Source organism: Heterodontus francisci, chromosome 8, assembly GCF_036365525.1.
Source record: "Heterodontus francisci isolate sHetFra1 chromosome 8, sHetFra1.hap1, whole genome shotgun sequence".
Taxonomy (NCBI): Eukaryota; Metazoa; Chordata; class Chondrichthyes; order Heterodontiformes; family Heterodontidae; genus Heterodontus; species Heterodontus francisci.
This window is the reverse complement of record NC_090378.1, coordinates 8438659-8455692: the sequence shown is the minus strand read 5'-3', so window position 1 is coordinate 8455692 and position 17034 is coordinate 8438659. Positions and strand designations below refer to the sequence as shown.

Below are 17034 nucleotides of genomic sequence, written 5' to 3'. Positions count from 1 at the left end.
TTGTATAAAGAAGGTGCATTCAGGGCTATAAATGTCAGCCTTGCCCGCAACACCCGCAGCCAAAGAAATAAGGAAGCTTAAATAAAACCTCTGCTTGCTGTGCGTAAGGACAGTCAAAACACATTCATGGTAACAGTAAATGGACATAGAATGTTACAGCACGGAGAAGATTATGTGGGCCATTGTGTCTGTGCCGGCTGTTCAAAAGAGCTATCCAACTGACCCCACTAATCTGCTCTTACTGCATAACTGTGCAAACTTTCGCCTACCAGGTATTTATCTAATTCCCTTTTGAAAGTCACTATTCACTCTACTTCCTCCACTCTTTCAGGCAGCGTGTTCCAGATCCAGGCTGCGTAAATATGTTTTTACCCATCTCACCTCTGGTTCTCTCTGACAAAACTCCCAAACATATTGCAGAAAGAAAGTGTTTACACTTACATCAGGTATTTGGATCACAGGAAGCCTGCATGAACTCACTGAAGGGGCTGAAATTTAATGTGGGCTTACGGACCCCCACATTGGGCCAGAAAGTGAGCCTCAAGCTCGCATTTGCTGGCAGTGGGACCAGCTCAGTGATTTTATCACATGCAGCCTCCTAATTGGCCTCCTGCAGGCTCGCCACCCCCCACCCCCCCCCCCACAATTAAGGACACTGGGCAGGCTCCTGATGGTACCTGCCCAATCAGAGGGCCGGCAGCACTGGGAGAGGTGGGCACTCCTGTGGCTGCTCAAAGATCTCGGAGTGCCTCCAGTTAAAAAATTCAGGGGGTCAGTGGTTATAGGGGGAAACCCCTCCGGGGAGATCATTGGGACCGGTTGGGGGGGAGGGGTGGTTAGGATTAGGGATTCCGGCCCGCAGTCCTCTCTTTGGGCCATGAAACTTCTGCTCCGATGGCCCATCAGGCTGCCGCTGGGAATCCACATGCATGAAACTGGCGGCCGCCCCATGCCAGCGGGAAACAGCAAAATGCCAGCGGCCTCAAAAAATGGCCCTTAATAGGGCCTTTAAATATGCAAATTGGCTGCCCGCCTCCTTGGAGCAGAGTGCCAACCCGCCCTTGCAGCCCGTCACGAGGAAAGTTCACCATTGGGCGAATTGCAGCAGGGAGTGGTCCCGACATGGCTACTCACTGTTTTACCAGTCACTCCACCCCTGTCCCTGCCACCCAGGGACCTTCAAAATTCTGTCCAGGATGTTCCCAGCCATAGCAACTGCAGGAATTCTCCCATCACTGTAACAAGCAACACCAGAGAAATATGACTCCCGTTAACTTTGGATCGTCATAAAAACAGCAACATTAACTTGCATTTATTCTCTTTGGCCTCCTTATCTCGAGAGACAATGGGTAAGCGCCTGGATGTGGTCAGTGGTTTGTGAAGCAGCGCCTGGAGTGGCTATAAAGGCCAATTCTAGAGTGACAGACTCTTCCACAGGTGCTGCAGAAAAATTTGTTTGTCGGGGCTGTTACACAGTTGGCTCTCCCCTTGCGCCTCTGTCTTTTTTCCTGCCAACTACTAAGTCTCTTTGACTCGCCACACTTTAGCCCCGCCTTTATGGCTGCCCGCCAGCTCTGGCGAACGCTGGCAACTGACTCCCACGACTTGTGATCAATGTCACAGGATTTCATGTCGTGTTTGCAGACGTCTTTAAAGCGGAGACATGGACGGCCGGTGGGTCTGATACCAGTGGCGAGCTCGCTGTACAATGTGTCTTTGGGGATCCTGCCATCTTCCATGCGGCTCACATGGCCAAGCCATCTCAAGCGCCGCTGACTCAGTAGTGTGTATAAGCTGGGGATGTTGGCCGCCTCGAGGACTTCTGTGTTGGAGATACGGTCCTGCCACCTGATGCCAAGTATTCTCCGGAGGCAGCGAAGATGGAATGAATTGAGACGTCGCTCTTGGGTGACATACGTTGTCCAGGCCTCGCTGCCGTAGAGCAAGGTACTGAGGACACAGGCTTGATACACTCGGACTTTTGTGTTCCGTGTCAGTGCGCCATTTTCCCACACTCTCTTGGCCAGTCTGGACATAGCAGTGGACGCCTTTCCCATGTGCTTGTTGATTTCTGCATCTAGAGACAGGTTACTGGTGATAGTTGAGCCTAGGTAGGTGAACTCTTGAACCACTTCCAGAGCGTGCTCGCCAATATTGATGGATGGAGCATTTCTGACGTCCTGCCCCATGATGTTCGTTTTCTTGAGGCTGATGGTTAGGCCGAATTCATTGCAGGCAGCCGCAAACCTGTCGATGAGACTCTGCAGGCACTCTTCAGTGTGAGATGTTAAAGCAGCATCGTCAGCAAAGAGGAGTTCCCTGATGAGGACTTTCCGTACTTTGGACTTCGCTCTTAGATGTGCAAGGTTGAACAATCTGCCCCCTGATCTTGTGTGGAGGAAAATTCCTTCTTCAGAGGACTTGAACGCATGTGAAAGCAGCAGGGAGAAGAAAATCCCAAAAAGTACGGGTGCGAGAACACAGCCCTGTTTCACGACACTCAGGATAGGAAAGGGCTCTGATGAGGAGCCACCATGTTGAATTGTCCCTTTCATATTGTCATGGAATGAGGTGATGATACTTAGTAGCTTTGGTGGGCATCCGATCTTTTCTAGTAGTCTGAAGAGACCACGTCTGCTGACGAGGTCAAAGGCTTTGGTGAGATCAATGAAAGCAACGTAGAGGGGCATCTGTTGTTCACGGCATTTCTCCTCTATCTGACGAAGGGATTGAAATAGCACCTTTAACATAGTGAAACATCACAAGGTGCTTCACTGGAGGGTTATCAAAAAAACATTTGACTCTGAGCCACATAAAGCGATATTAGGGCAGCTGAATAAAAGACAGGTTTTAAGGCGCATTTGAAAGGAAATGGAGAGGACAACAGATTTAGCGAGAGAATGACAGAGTTTAGATCTGAGGCAGCTGAAGGCACGACTCCCAATGGTGGAGCAACAAAAATCGAGGACACGGAAGAGGCCAGAATTGGAGAAAGGCAGAAATGTCAGAGGGTGTGGGGCTGGAGGAGGTTACAGAGATAGGGAGGGGCAGGGCATGGAGGCTTTTGAAAACAGGCTGTTCAGTGAATAACCATGAAATCAACTAAGTACACACCATGAACGCCAGAGGACAGGAGTGAATGTTTGCATGATAAACACAGCAGTTGCTTTCAGTTGCATCTTTCCAGTTCAGTGGACACTCCTTTTCTTCACAGAATTTTTTGGCTTCACTTGCATTGCTGTATATTAATGAGAAAGCAGAAGTGTGTGAAACAAAACAACATTGGAAACTTTGCAAGTTAAAACAAAGTGCACTTTGTGCTTATTAAAGCCATTCGTTTATCAGGAAATTAGTATTGACAGGATACACTTCTCAACATCCAATTGGAGGCCTTGTGACCATTAATTGGCTTTCCTTGCCAACTAATGCCCTCTTGAGGGCAGCTTCCCACCTCTGCTCCAATGTTACCAATGTCAGAGAGCCCGCTGCCATGTGGAGATGCCGCCAAGTGAGATCTGGGGGCCTCCTGGCAGGCTTGGAGGTGGGGGAGGATCCCTCCTATGGGGGCAATCCACGGTCCCCAGAGAGCCCCACTGGTGGCGATGACCAACCCTGTGGTAAGACCAATCTGGACTGCGTCCCTGATGGTGGGCAGTTAATTGGCTGCCTACTGTTAAATTGCACCGGGGGTCTGACAGAGTGGTGAGGCAGGATCTCCCCTTGCAGCCCACTGCTGTTGGGTGTTGTCGTAGTTGTAGCATAGCGAGGGCATTATTGATAAAGTTTCAGGCTAGATAAGGTCAACTAATAACTCTTATATTATTTACACATCTCTATTTACACTCTCCACAAGCCTCTCTAGATAGCATCCTTTGAGCTGCTACATCTTCTTCCAAAGCCCGTTAAATGTGACTGTTACATTATCATCACTACAGTGGGAGGGGTTACTCTCACTGTCTCCAACATTAACCCTTTCAGGTCCTTATGTTACAGTCACCAGGATCAAATCTGGCCCATATGTTACAAGTTTCCAGTGGCATCGTGATTGTCCAGTGCAAGGTCCATCATTATGGTCTCACAAAACAAGTAGTCCTTGAAGATTTGTGTTGGATTCTTCTTGAGCTAACCAAATCACACACCATTCTGATTTGGACATAGGAGCAGGAACAGGCCTCAAGCCTCTTTCATCATTCTATTAGATCACGGCTAATCTGAAACTTAAGGGATATAGACTGGTTAAGAATGTGGAAAATGGAGTATAATGTGGAGAACTGTGAAATTATCCACTTTGGTAGGAAGAATAGAAAAGCAAATTACTTTTTAAAAGGTGAGAGACTATTAAATGTTGGTATTCAGAGGTATTTGGGGTTCCTTGTACCTGGATCACACAAAGTTAACATGCAGGTGCAGCAAGCAATTAGGAAGGCAAATGGTGTGTTAGCCTTTGTTGTAAGGGGGTTGGAGTATAAGAATAAGGAAGTCTTGCTGCAATTATATTGGGCCTTGGTGAGACCACACATGGAGCACTGTGTACAGTTTTGGTTTCCGTACCTAAGGAAATATATACCTGCCTTAGAATGGGTGTAACAAAGGTTCAGTAGATTTATTCCTGAGATGAGAGGCTTGTCCTATGAGAAGAGATTGAATAGAATGGACCTACATTTCCAAAGTTTAGAAGAATGAGAGGTGATCTTAATGAAATGTATTAAATTCTGAAACAACTTGACAGGGTGGACACTGAGAGGTTGTTTCCCCCTGGCTAGAGAATCTGGTCTCAGTCTCAGGATAAGGGGTAGGCCATTTAAGACTGAGGTGAGGAGAAATGTCTTCACTCAGAGGGTTGCGAATCTTGAGTTCTCTACCCCAGAGAGTTGTGGATGCTCAGTCGTTGAGTATATTCAAGATTGAGTGTATTAAAGTCTGAGATCAATAGATTCTGAGGTGCTAAGGGAATTAAGGGATATGAGGATAGGGCAAGAAAGTGGAGTTGAGGTAAGAGATCAGCCATAGTCTTACTGCATAGTACAGCAGGTTCGAGGGGCCGCATGGCCTACTCCTGCTCCTATTTCTTATTTTCTTAATACCATTCGCCCACCTTGGTTGCTTATCAGTTAATAACCTATCCCGACGAAAATCTATTTGAGATTTCAGTTTGCCCCCAGCCTCAACAGCTTTTTTGAGGAAGAGAGTTCCAAGTTGGCTTTTTGTTAATTCTTTCTTGGGATGTGGGCATCGCTGGCAAGGCCAGCATTTGTTGCTCACATCCTAACATCACTCCTGTGTGCACATAGCTTCCTTATCGCTGGGTCTTTGACATTCTTTACCTGACACCATAGTGGGAGCACCTGCAGAGACTCGGTGATAAGGTTCTGCCACCACCTGCTCAGAGCAATGAGATCTGGGCAGTAAAGCAGCAGTGCCCTCATCCCAAGAACAAATTAAACAGAAAGCCACAGTGCTTGTGTTCACTATTGTTAAGACTGTCTTACAATGTGCTTCAATAATATAGACTGGGCTTTAGCTTTGTGTGGGATTACAAGTTGCAATCAGCTTCAGAAACTGCCTTTGCCTTTTGCCAAAACAATCCCTGATGTGATAGAAATTCACAATAAACAAACAGCTTCTTGCTCATCACTATGCAGAGTTGAACATTTCTTATTGGTCCCAAAATGTTTGCAGCAGGTAATTAAAAATTAGCAGTGCCAAGTTGAGATTCCCCATTGGGCCACCAAGTAAACAAATAAAAGAGCTACCTTATAGCGGTAGCTTAAGGTACATGTAACCTCTACTCCCCATCAACCATCATAATGGAACGTAGGAACAGGAGAAGGCTGTTCAACCCCTCAAGTCTGTTCGCAGTGACATAAATGCAGACAAGGTTATTTTTTTCCCCCTTTGGGTATGGAAGAGTAGTAAGTGCATTTAAATTCATAGAATCATAGAATGATACAGTACAAAAATGAGGCCATTTGACCCAGTTCTTTTAAAGAGCTAGCCAATTACTCTTGCTCTCATGCTCTTTCCCCATAGCCCTGCAAATTTTTATTTATTTATTTAGAGATACAGCACTGAAACAGGCCCTTTGGTCCACCAAGTCTGTGCCGACCAACAAACACCTATTTATACTAACGCTGAAGTAATCCCATATTCACTACCACCTATCTACACAAGGGGCAATTTGCAACAGCCAATTTACCTATCACCTGCAAGTCTTTGGCTGTGGGAGGAAACCAGAGCACCCGGAGGAAACCCACATGGTCACAGAGAGAACTTGCAAACACCGCACAGGCAGTACCCAGAATTGAACCCGGGTCCCTGGAGCTGTGAGGCTGCAGTGCTAACCACTGCGCCACTGTGCCACCCTCTTCAAGTAATTATCCAGTTCCCTTCTGAAAGTTACGATTGAATCTGCTTCCACCGCCCTTTCAGGCAGTGCGTTCCAGATCACAATAACTCGCTGTGCAAAATGTTTTTTCCTTATATCGCCTCTGGATCTTTTGCCAATTACCTTAAGCTGGTGTCCTCTGGTTCCCAACCCTTCTGTCATAGAAGCAGTTTCTCTTTATTTATTCTATCAAAGATTTTGAGCACCTCTATCAACCCTCCCCATATACTGTTGGTGCAGTCTGAATTCTAGGCCATTCTCATTCACTGCAGGAGTGGGACAATGAGACATAGAGAGGCCAGCCAACTTCACAGAGGGAAATCATTACACATCACATACATCAATAATTCACTCCAGCCTTTTAAATGTTCAATGCATGGGCACTTTTGCAAATCATTTGTCAAAAGCAACCACAAAGCCAGAAATCTTCTGTTCACGCTCTTCAATGAAAAAGGCTTGAGTAGTGGGGAAAGAATCCTTATGGTCTTGTGTTGCTGTCTATCCTGCAGACCCCAGAAGAATGGATCAGTTTCTAGTTGTTTTAACACAACTCATAGAGTCATACAGTTATACAGCACAAAAATAGGCCCTTCGGCCCATCATGTCTGTGCCAGCCATACAGCACCCAACTACTCTAATCCCATATTCCTGCACTTGGCCCGTATCCTTGTATGCTGTGGCGTTTCAAGTGCTCATCTAAATACTTCTTAAATGTTGTGAGGGTTCCTGCCTCCACCACCTCTTCAGTCTGTGCGTTCCAGATTCCAACCACCCTCTGGGTGAAAAAATGTTTCCTCAAATCCTCCCTAAACCTTCTGCCCCTTACCCTAAATCTATGCCCCCTGGTTCTTGACCCCTCCGCTAAGGGAAAAAATTTCTTCCTATCTAACCTATCAATGCCCCTCATAATTTTGTATACCTCCATCATGTCCCCCCCCTCAGCCTTCTCTGCTCCAAGGAAAACAGCCCTAGCCTTTTCACTCTCTCTTCATAGCTGAAATGCTCCAGCCCAGGCAACATCCTGGTGAATCTCCTCTGCACCCTCTCCAGTGCAATCACAGCCTTCCTATAGTGTGGTACCCAGAACTATACACAGTACTCCAGCTGTGGCCTAACTAGCGTTTTATGTAGCTCCATCATAGCCTCCCTGATCTTATATTCTATGCCTCAGCTAATAAAGGCAAGTATCTCATATGCCTTCCTAACCACCTTATCTATCTGTGCTGCTGCCTTCAGTGATCTATGGACAAGTACACCAAGGTCCCTCTGACACTCTGTACTTCCTAGGGTCCTACCATCCATTGTATCCCTTGCCTTGTTAGTCCTCCCAAAATGCATTACCTCACACTTTTCAGGATTAAATTCCATTTGCTACTGCTCCGCCCATCTTACCAGCCCATCTATATTGTCCTGTAATCTAAGGCTTTCCTCCTCACTATTTACAACACCACCAATTTTCATGTCATCTGCGAACTTACTGATCATACCTCCTATATTCATGTCTAAATCATTAATCATTAATGTACACGACAAGCAGCAAGGGTCCCAGCACTGATCCCTGCGGTACACCACTGGTCACAGGCTTCCACACGCAAAAACAACCCTCAACCATCACCCTCTGCCTCCTGCCACTAAGCCAACTTTGGATCCAATGTGCCAAATTGCCCTGGATCCCATGGGCTCTAACCTTCTTAACCAATCTCACATGTGGGATCTTATCAAAAGCAACTGTTTGTTTTCTTATCATAGTGTTGAGGTGGGACTCACTAGGAAGAAGTGGTCATCACATTATGATCTTCAAAGACGTAGTTAATAGTTTCCGAAATGATTCGAAGATTTGAGACACAGTTTAAAATACTACTAAGTTCCATTGCTAAATTGTTCCTTTTCTCACCGTATGTCCTTTCTGTTTAATTATAGATTTTGTAAATAAATTCAACAGCTAGTTTTAGCCTGAATGATAATAGTGTGGCCCGCCTTTCAGTGGTGGTCAAGCCATGTAACCTCCAGTGTAAAACATCTCGGTAAAAAGGTCATTTGTGGCACACATCAGGGGATAACTTCAGATCATGGAAAACATAGGTCATGGAAACTATACTTTCCTATGAGCGCAAAACTCAAGTTTGGGAAAGAATCCAAATTATAACAATGAGGTATGATCAACTATTTACCATTGGGAAATCTCACTACAATACTATCATTGATGGTGCTCTCGGAGAAAAGGTAACATTCTGTAATTCCCACCTGTATTTCAGAATTCCATGTGTAACAGCCATCCGATAGAAGTCATCGGAAGTAGTGACTGCATAGGTGACATTAAATTCCTCCCCACTCCGCACTTTCTCAGGGGGTCTGTCCACCCAGCTCATCTCCAGCCCTTAAAAAATAGAGGGGAAAAAACATTAAAAAACAGGGCTCTTTTGGGGGAATTAATTTCACAGTAAAGTTGAACACTAAATAACTCCTATCCTTTATCCTCTGTAGTTAAAAGGTTGAGTAGACTAAACCGATTTTCTTGTCCTTTCCCCCCAGAGAACAGCCATTTTTTGGGTACAAGGTTCATGTAAAAGATGTAGGAAGTGTTTTGCTGTGCTCCTACCCCTTTTACATAACTCACATGCAGCTTGACCACTGGCTGGGTGGCCAGTATGAGTGCCAAGGGGATAATGGCGCCATGACCTGTCCCTGAACCCCCACAGACTGGTAGGTTGGCAAGAGGTCCCAGGGCAGACTGGGAGCAAAGTTGAAACTACTCGTCCCCTCACAGGTGGAATTATTGTCTTGATACCTCCCTGCTGCCAGAGGGTTCCAATCTTGGAGATATGTCAAGCCTACAACCGTGCCACATTTCATCAGTGCTGACCCTTGATGGCCCAGGATGGAAAATATGGATGGATACCACACCCTTTGGGGACATTGCTTCTGTACAGTGTCAGAAGCTGGGGCGGGCAGGATCATGGAGACTGTAGCCTATATGCTCCCAGTAAATTGATGTTGACTGGAATCAGTACTTGCTTGTATCATCACTAGGATTTCAGTGAAGTGTAATGGCGGATATGTGGAATATTCAAACTGTGCACACTTGAAATGCAGAACACATATTGCTCTTCCAGATTTGTGATTTTTATTGGAAGAGAAGCCATTTTAGCTGTATAACACTGAGTTAAAATACCGCTGATCACAAATCTGTCATTAGTGGCAGGAGTAATTTGAACTTAATATTTGAGCAAAGAGTATTGGAACAACTTTAGTCTATGTTGTCTTATATGGGATTTTTTTACAATGTACCGCTGTCGATGAGCTAATTAGGCCTAGTGTCATCATGTCATTATATAGTTGAGCACAATACTAATGCTGTCTTTTTATTTACATACATTTGGTAGCGAAGAAACTTATGTGGTAAAAAATAAAAGGCAAATGTTGGAAATATGAATTAGAAACAGAAACAGAGCGAATACACATCAACTCCATCAGCATCTGTAGAAATTAAAGGCAGTTTCATTTTGGGGGTATTGATTCTCTATCAGAAGTGAAAACCAGGAAATAAGTAAATCCCTTTATAGGAATAAACAAAAAAAGTGGAGCAAGGAGAACAGCAAAGATAAAACTAGAAAGATATACCAGTTCCCTATCATAAAGCAATAGTTAAGTGGCTATCTAAAGGCCTGGACTAATAATATTGATAACATGAATTCAAACCCTACCTATATAGTTAGGGTTAGGGTTACATATCAGTAAAAGTGGCCAGGTTTCTGTGAGATTGTCATTAAAAATCCAAATGCTTCACTGATGTCCTTAGGGGAAGGAAACCTGCTGTTCTTACTCAGTCTGGCCTATATGTGACTCCAGTGCCACACCAGCATGGTTGACTCTTAATTGCCCTCTGGAGTGTCCTGGCAAGGTGTTTGGTTGTATCAAACCAGCTACAAAGAATAACAGGAATCACCACATGGGCTGCAGCATTCAACAAGATGGTAAACTAGAGATGGACAACAAATGCAGGTCTTGCCAGTGATGCCCACAACCCGAGAAAGAATAAAACAAAATAGTCTGTGGATGGGAAAACTGAATGAAAAAATGCTCAAGCCTATCTACAGATCGCCACGGTCATACTGGAGCTGAGTTCACTCCCGCTTTTTGCCTTTCCAATGACTTTTCACAACTGACCATGATGATCAGTATCTAAAATAATTCCCGGTCAACAACACATATTCATCTGGAGCGCCTTAACCCTTCCAGATTTCCACTTGCCGTTGTGTGGGTCCTTACCAGCACAGTCGATCATGTTGTACTCATCTGGATGCTCCATGGGCCAGCAGTCATACTCCGTGTTGTCTAGGTCATGCCAACATTGTGCAACCTTGAAAGAAAGAGCCAGAGCAGTCAGGTCAAGGAGACCCTAAGTTTAGGGCAAGAACCACATTGGAGGTTGGAACTAGCCTTGCCTCCAACACAGGAAAAAATATATGAACATCGGAATAGGAAGAGGCCATTCAGCCCCTCAAACCTGTTCCACCATTCAGTTTGAAATGGCTGATCTGTATCATGACTCCACCTACCTGCCTTGGTTCTGTGAACTTTCCCAAACAAAAATCTATAAATTTCAGTTTGAAATTTTCACTTGAACCGCAGCCTCAACAGCTTTTTGGGTAATTCCACTATACTTTGTGTGAAGAAGTGCTTCCTGACATCATCGCAGAACACATCGTTCTAATTTTAAGCTTATACCCCATTGTTCTGCACTCCCACTTCACCCCAAAACCCACCAGAGGAAATAGTTTGCCTCAATCAAACCTATCAATTTCTTTAATCATCTTAAACATTTCAATTAGATCACAGCTTAATCTATAATTTTAACGATTTAATTTAATTTTCATTTTTAGTACAGACATCAGGAAGAAAGTTTCATTTAGTTAAATCAAGGCCAGGTCAGAAATGAGAAACTTGCTTATATTCGACTTACACCCATGGGGGTTTAAATACTGTTAATGCCGTGCTCAAAGTAGCAGAGTAAGATTGAGAACTCATTAAACAGATACAACCTACAGATTCCGTAGCTTCCCATATTTGCACACCTCATATACTGGATCGATCTTACCTCTAACTCCTGCCTCCTCCCCATTTAAATGCTGCTTTCATTGCATCAGAAGCATGAACACTTGCACAGTAAAAAAGGAAAATCGTCTTTCAATTACTGATTGTCTCTGCTGATTTAAAGTTCTCAACTTTTATTAATATTTAAACCAACTGCAGCAAAACAGTATCGAATCAAATGGATTTCTGACGTGTTGAATCTGCATTTGGCAAACTGGACAAGAAGAGGAATATAAAAGTTATTCTCTTGTTCTGTACATTTGATATCCATTAATATAGATATTATTATTTCAAATATACAGTTTCTCTCTGTTTGCAGCACAAATAAAAGCGCCCATCTGACTAGAATGCACTAATTACAGCTAAGTAAAGTAATAGTTTCCATTATACTTATGCTGGTAATAAATGTAATGGTCTTACATTAACATAAGCAAGCAAATTACTTACCATGAAGAAAAGGGGGAAGATTTGTGAAACAGTCCTGTATTTGTTATGTGCCATTGCTGGTATCTTTTCAGTGTTTCCTCTGTAGGTGCTCTTGCTGGTCTGTCCAGGTCCGTCATAAACACTTGATGTTTGTCTCAATCACTAACAGGTACGGTGGGGGTTGATTAACCAGTATCCTCTAGAGAACATGATTACAGTTCCCTGCGGTCAAAGGGAGACAAAAAAGAGCAATTTAGTATCTATAGCAGAGGCACTTTTGTACTTAAATGGCTCAGACGTCCTAATCAGTGAACCAATCTGCTTTTTGTCTTCCTCTCAGATGCTGACAGACCTACTGTGTATTTTCAGCATTTTCTGTTTCCAGTCGCTGTGTTCCTGATGTGGTACAGATGGCGAAACTGAAGGATTTTGGAAGGAACTGATAGGGTAGGTAGAGCGACACATTTTCTGCAGGTGCGAGGAGTCCAGGAGAGGGGAACATAACCTTAAATTCAGGAGAGAAGTTAGAAAACACTTCTTCACACAAAGAATGGTCGAAGTATGGAACTCTCTCACACAAAAAGCAGTAAATGCCAGATTAATAATCTTAAATCTGAGATTGATAGATTTTTACATGTATTAAGGGATATGAAGCAAAAGGGGAGGTTTAAGGAAATAGGTCACAGATCAGCTATAATCTCATTGAATGTTGGAACAGGTTCGAGGGGCTGAATGGCCGCCTCGAGTTCCTATGTTCTTACGAGTGGCACTTCTATGACTAGCTCACCAGCTGAAGTCTGCAATCATCGAATCATAGAAAATTTACAGCACAGAAAGAGGCCACTCGGCCCATCGTGTCTGTGCCATCTGGACAAAGATCCACCCAGTCTAATCCCACCTTCTAGCATTTGATCCATAGCCCTGCAGATTACGGCACTTGAGGAGCATATCCAGACTCCTTTTGAATGAGTTGAGGGTCTCTGCCTCAACTACCCTTTCAGTTAGTGAGTTCCAGACCCCCACAACCCTCTGGTGAAAAATTGTTTCCTCATCTCCCCTCTAATCTTTCTACCAATCACTTTAAATTTATGCCCCCTTGCCACTGATCTCCCTGCTAAAGTAAATAAGCCCTTCACCTCTACTCTATCCAAGCCCTCACAATTTTGTACATTTCAATCAGATCTCCCCTCAGCCTTCTCTGTTCCAAGGAGAACAACCCCAGCCTATCCAGACTTTCCTCATAGCTTCATTTTTCCAGTCCCAGGAACATCCTTGTAAATCTCCTCTGTACTCTTTCTAGTGCAATTACATCCTTTCTATAATGAGGTGGTCAGAATTGCACACAATACTCAAGTTGTGGCCTAACCAATAATTTATACTGTCACGGTCCTGTGTTTTTTTACTCCTCAGGAAATATTGAGATGCACCTTTAAGGCTGTAAAAGATCAGTACTTCTTTAAGGCAGCAAGCTCAGGGAGACTGTAAGCAAAAGTTTATTCTGGTTGCCCGGCAACAACCATACAGAGAGGGAGAACAGGGCTTCAGGGTATCCATTTTGACTTTGAAACTGGCTAGCAGAGACACACAGTTGACAGACTGATCCAGCACGTGAAGGAAATAGGAGAGCTCTCTCTCTCTAAGTCAGTTTAGACCCTGGGTAATTTTTCTCTCAAACTTCTAAAAAGCTTCAAGCCAAATTAATTCCTTAAAGAAATAACAAATTGTTGATCTGCTGTGTTAATTGCGAGAAAAAAAGATTTTAAGATTACAACTGCTGAACTGAACTGTTGAACCCTATCTCTGGAAGGATCCTTTTCTCATCGGACCTTGGAAGACTGCAAGTGAACTTGGACTGTGTTGAATTAGAAGACCATTCATCGGAAGCGTAATCTACAAAGGCTTTATTATTTTTTAAATTTTTGGGGGCAGCTAATTAAAAACTAAACTACTGTCAGTTTGAGTATATGTATGCAAATGTGAAAGTTAGTTTTTTTAAATAAGAAGTTACAAGGTCTTTAGATATTGGTTTTTCTTAGTATTGTTTAAGATTTTAGTTTTTGTTAATAAATAGTTAATTTGTTGATATCGAAAGTTACCTGATTTTATTTCGCCTCATTCGGGGGTTACTAGATTGTTTCAATTTGGCTGCTTCTTTCTTCAATTTGGAAAGCTTAAAGATATATGATGCGACCTGTGGAGCGATGGGACTGAATTGACAGTGCATTGCTCCCACCGCGATCAGATTCATATATTTTGATTGGGGGTTTTGTCCTGAGCGGTCGTAACAATACAGTTCCAGCATAACCTCCCTGCTCTTATATTCAATATCTCAGCTAATAAAGGAAAGGATTCCATATGCCTTCTTAACCACCTTATCGACCTGTCCTGCTACCTTCAGGCATCTGTGGACATTCACTCCAAGGTCCCTCACTTCCTCTACACCTCTCAGTATTTTCCCATTAATCATGTATTCCTTTGCCTTGTTTGACCTCCCCAAATGCATCACTCACACTTCTCCGGGTTGAATTCCATTTGCCACTTTTCTGCCCACCTGACCAGTCCATCGATATCTTCCGACAGCCGACAGCTATCTTCTTCGTTATCAACCACATGGCCAATTTTTATGTCGTCTGCAACCTTCTTGATCATGCCCCCTATATTTACATTCAAATCGTTAATATATACCACAAAAAGCAGGGGACCCAGTACTGAACCCTACGGGACACCACTGGAAACAGCCCTCCCGTCGCAAAAACACCCATCAACAATTACCCTTTGTTTCCTGCCACTGAGCCAATTTTATATCCACCTTGATACATTACCCTGGATCCCATGGGTTTTTTAACCAGTCTGCCATGTGGGGCTGTCATGCTGGGCCCCTACTTGCCAAGAATGAGGGACATTAATTTTGTCATGAACACTGATTTTAAACTTACTGGAGTGAAGAAAGGACTTGTTAAACGGATCAGCTGTGGCTGGAAAATACATTTGCATATTAACAGATGGTGATTGGAAGGACAAAGGACCATTCCCTGACACATTCAACCCACAATGGACCTTGATCACCAGGTATTGTGTGTAAGAGGAGCATTCCAGAGACTGCTAAGGTAATACAATCCAAAACGTGGTCAGACCAGTTCGTCACATGACACAAAGATTGGTGGTGTTGTAAATAGTGAGGAGGAAAGCCTTAGATTACAGGACGATATAGATGGGCTGGCAAGATGGGCAGAGCAGTGGCAAATGGAATTTAATCCTGAGACCTGTGAGGTAATTCATTTTAGGAGGACTAACAAGACAAGGGAATATACAATGGATGGTAGGACCCTAGGAAATACAGAAGGTCAGAGGAACCTTTGTGTAATTGTTCATAGATCACTGAAGGCAGTAGCAAAGGTAGATAAGGTGGTTAGGAAGGCATATGGGATACTTGCCTTTATTAGCCGAGGCATAGAATATAAGAGCAGGGAGGATATGATGGAGATGTATAAAAAGCCAGTTAGGCCACAGCTGGAGTACTGTGTACAGTTCTGGGCACCACACTATAGGAAGGATGTGATTGCACTGGAGATGGTGCAGAGGAAATTCACCAGGATGTTGCCTGGGCTGGCACATTTCAGCTATGAAGAGAGACTGGATAGGCTAGGGTTGTTTTCCTTAGAGCAGAGAAGGCTGAGGGGGGACATGATTGAGATATACAAAATTATGAGGGGCATTGATAAGATAGATAGGAAGAAAATTTTTCCCTTAGTGGAGGGGTCAATAACCAGGGGGCATATTTTTAAGGTAAGGGGCAGGAGGTTGAGAGGGGATTTGAGGAAACACTTTTCACCCAGAGGGTGGTTGGAATCTGGAATGCACTGCCTGAAGGGGTGGTAGAGGCAGGAACCCTCACAACATTTAATAAGTATTTAGATGGGCACTTGAAATGTCATAGCATACAAGGCTACGGGCCAAGTGCTGGAAAATAGGATTAGAATAGTTAGGTGTTTGATGGCTGGCACAGACATGATGGGCTGAATGGCCTGTTTCTGTGCTGTATAACTCTATGACCCTAACCTGCTTGGCAACCTGGGGTTTTCTCAATTGTACAAACAGTTTGAATGGAAAAGTTTGTTTGCTCCTGGACTGAGAAGATCTCTCCTGTCTGCTCCCATCTCTTTCTCACAAGCCTCTGAATCCGCTGAAGACATATGAACCCCAAGAGAGAAAAGTCTCCTACAGCGAACATGGTTTAAGAAGAAATAAAAACAAGAAATGCTGGAAATACTCAGCAGGTCTAGAAGCATCTGTGGAGAGGGAAGCAGAGAACTGATGAACTGATGAAGGTTCACTGACCTGAAACGTTAACTCTGCATCTCTCTCCACAGATGCTGCCAGACCTGCTGACTATATCCAGCATTTCTTGTTTTTAATTTCAGATTTCCAGCATCTGCAGCATTTTGCTTTTTTTTTAAGGTTTAAGAAGAATACTGGGCACCAACAAAAAGCAAGAACTACCTACAATCAAGGATTCTACAGTGTGCTTGAAGAACCGTAACAAAAACTCTTCAGATATTACCTCAAACTTTTCACTTTATTTTTCCTTCTGCTCTTTTCTGTCTCGATTTGCATGTGTGTACTGCATACGCATGCTAGCGTGGGCGCGTCATGTATCCATAGGTGTCAACCAAATTAGAGTTTAAAATGAAGTTTAATAAATTTCAACTTCTCTTTAAACCTAAGAAAACCTGTTAGTGCTGGTTTCTTTGCCTTATAATTGGAAAGCAGTGAACAAGGATTCACCAAAGGGAAGCTAAAAACACGGAGTGTTTAAAATTAAACCCTGTTACAGTAAGACCAGGTAAAGGCTGAGAGGGAATCCTAGACTTTTCTCTCACCTGGCCATAACAGGGACCTTGTCAAAAGCCTTGCTAAAATCCATATAAACCACATTAACTGCACTACCCTCATCAATCTTCCTTGTTACATCTTCAAAAAATACAATCAAGTTAGTCAGACAATTCTTCCATGAACAAATCCATGCTGACTATCCTTGATTAATCCGTGCCCTTCTAAGTGACAGTTCATTCTGTCTCTCAGAATAGATTCCAATAACTTGCTCGTTCCGAAGGTTAGACTGAATGGCC

The 17034-nt window shown here is 43.7% G+C and overlaps 1 protein-coding gene across 3 annotated transcripts in view; it reads right to left on the bottom strand.

Moving 5' to 3' along the window:
* Positions 1-12015, bottom strand: part of LOC137372636 (atrial natriuretic peptide receptor 2-like) — a 168811-nt gene extending 156796 nt beyond the window's left edge. For 2 of the 3 annotated variants that reach the window (XM_068036599.1, XM_068036602.1), the window contains exons 1-4: positions 11927-12015; positions 10655-10745; positions 8630-8762; positions 3115-3238 (exon numbers count right to left, since the gene is read on the bottom strand). In XM_068036599.1, coding sequence (XP_067892700.1) covers positions 3115-3238; positions 8630-8762; positions 10655-10745; positions 11927-11980 — 402 coding nt within the window. In that variant the 5' untranslated portion in view covers positions 11981-12015. Of the gene's footprint in view, positions 1-3114; positions 3239-8629; positions 8763-10654; positions 10746-11483; positions 11538-11926 lie in introns of those variants that run through there. The other variant, XM_068036600.1, reaches the window with a different exon arrangement.
* Positions 12016-17034: the final 5019 nt, after the last annotated feature.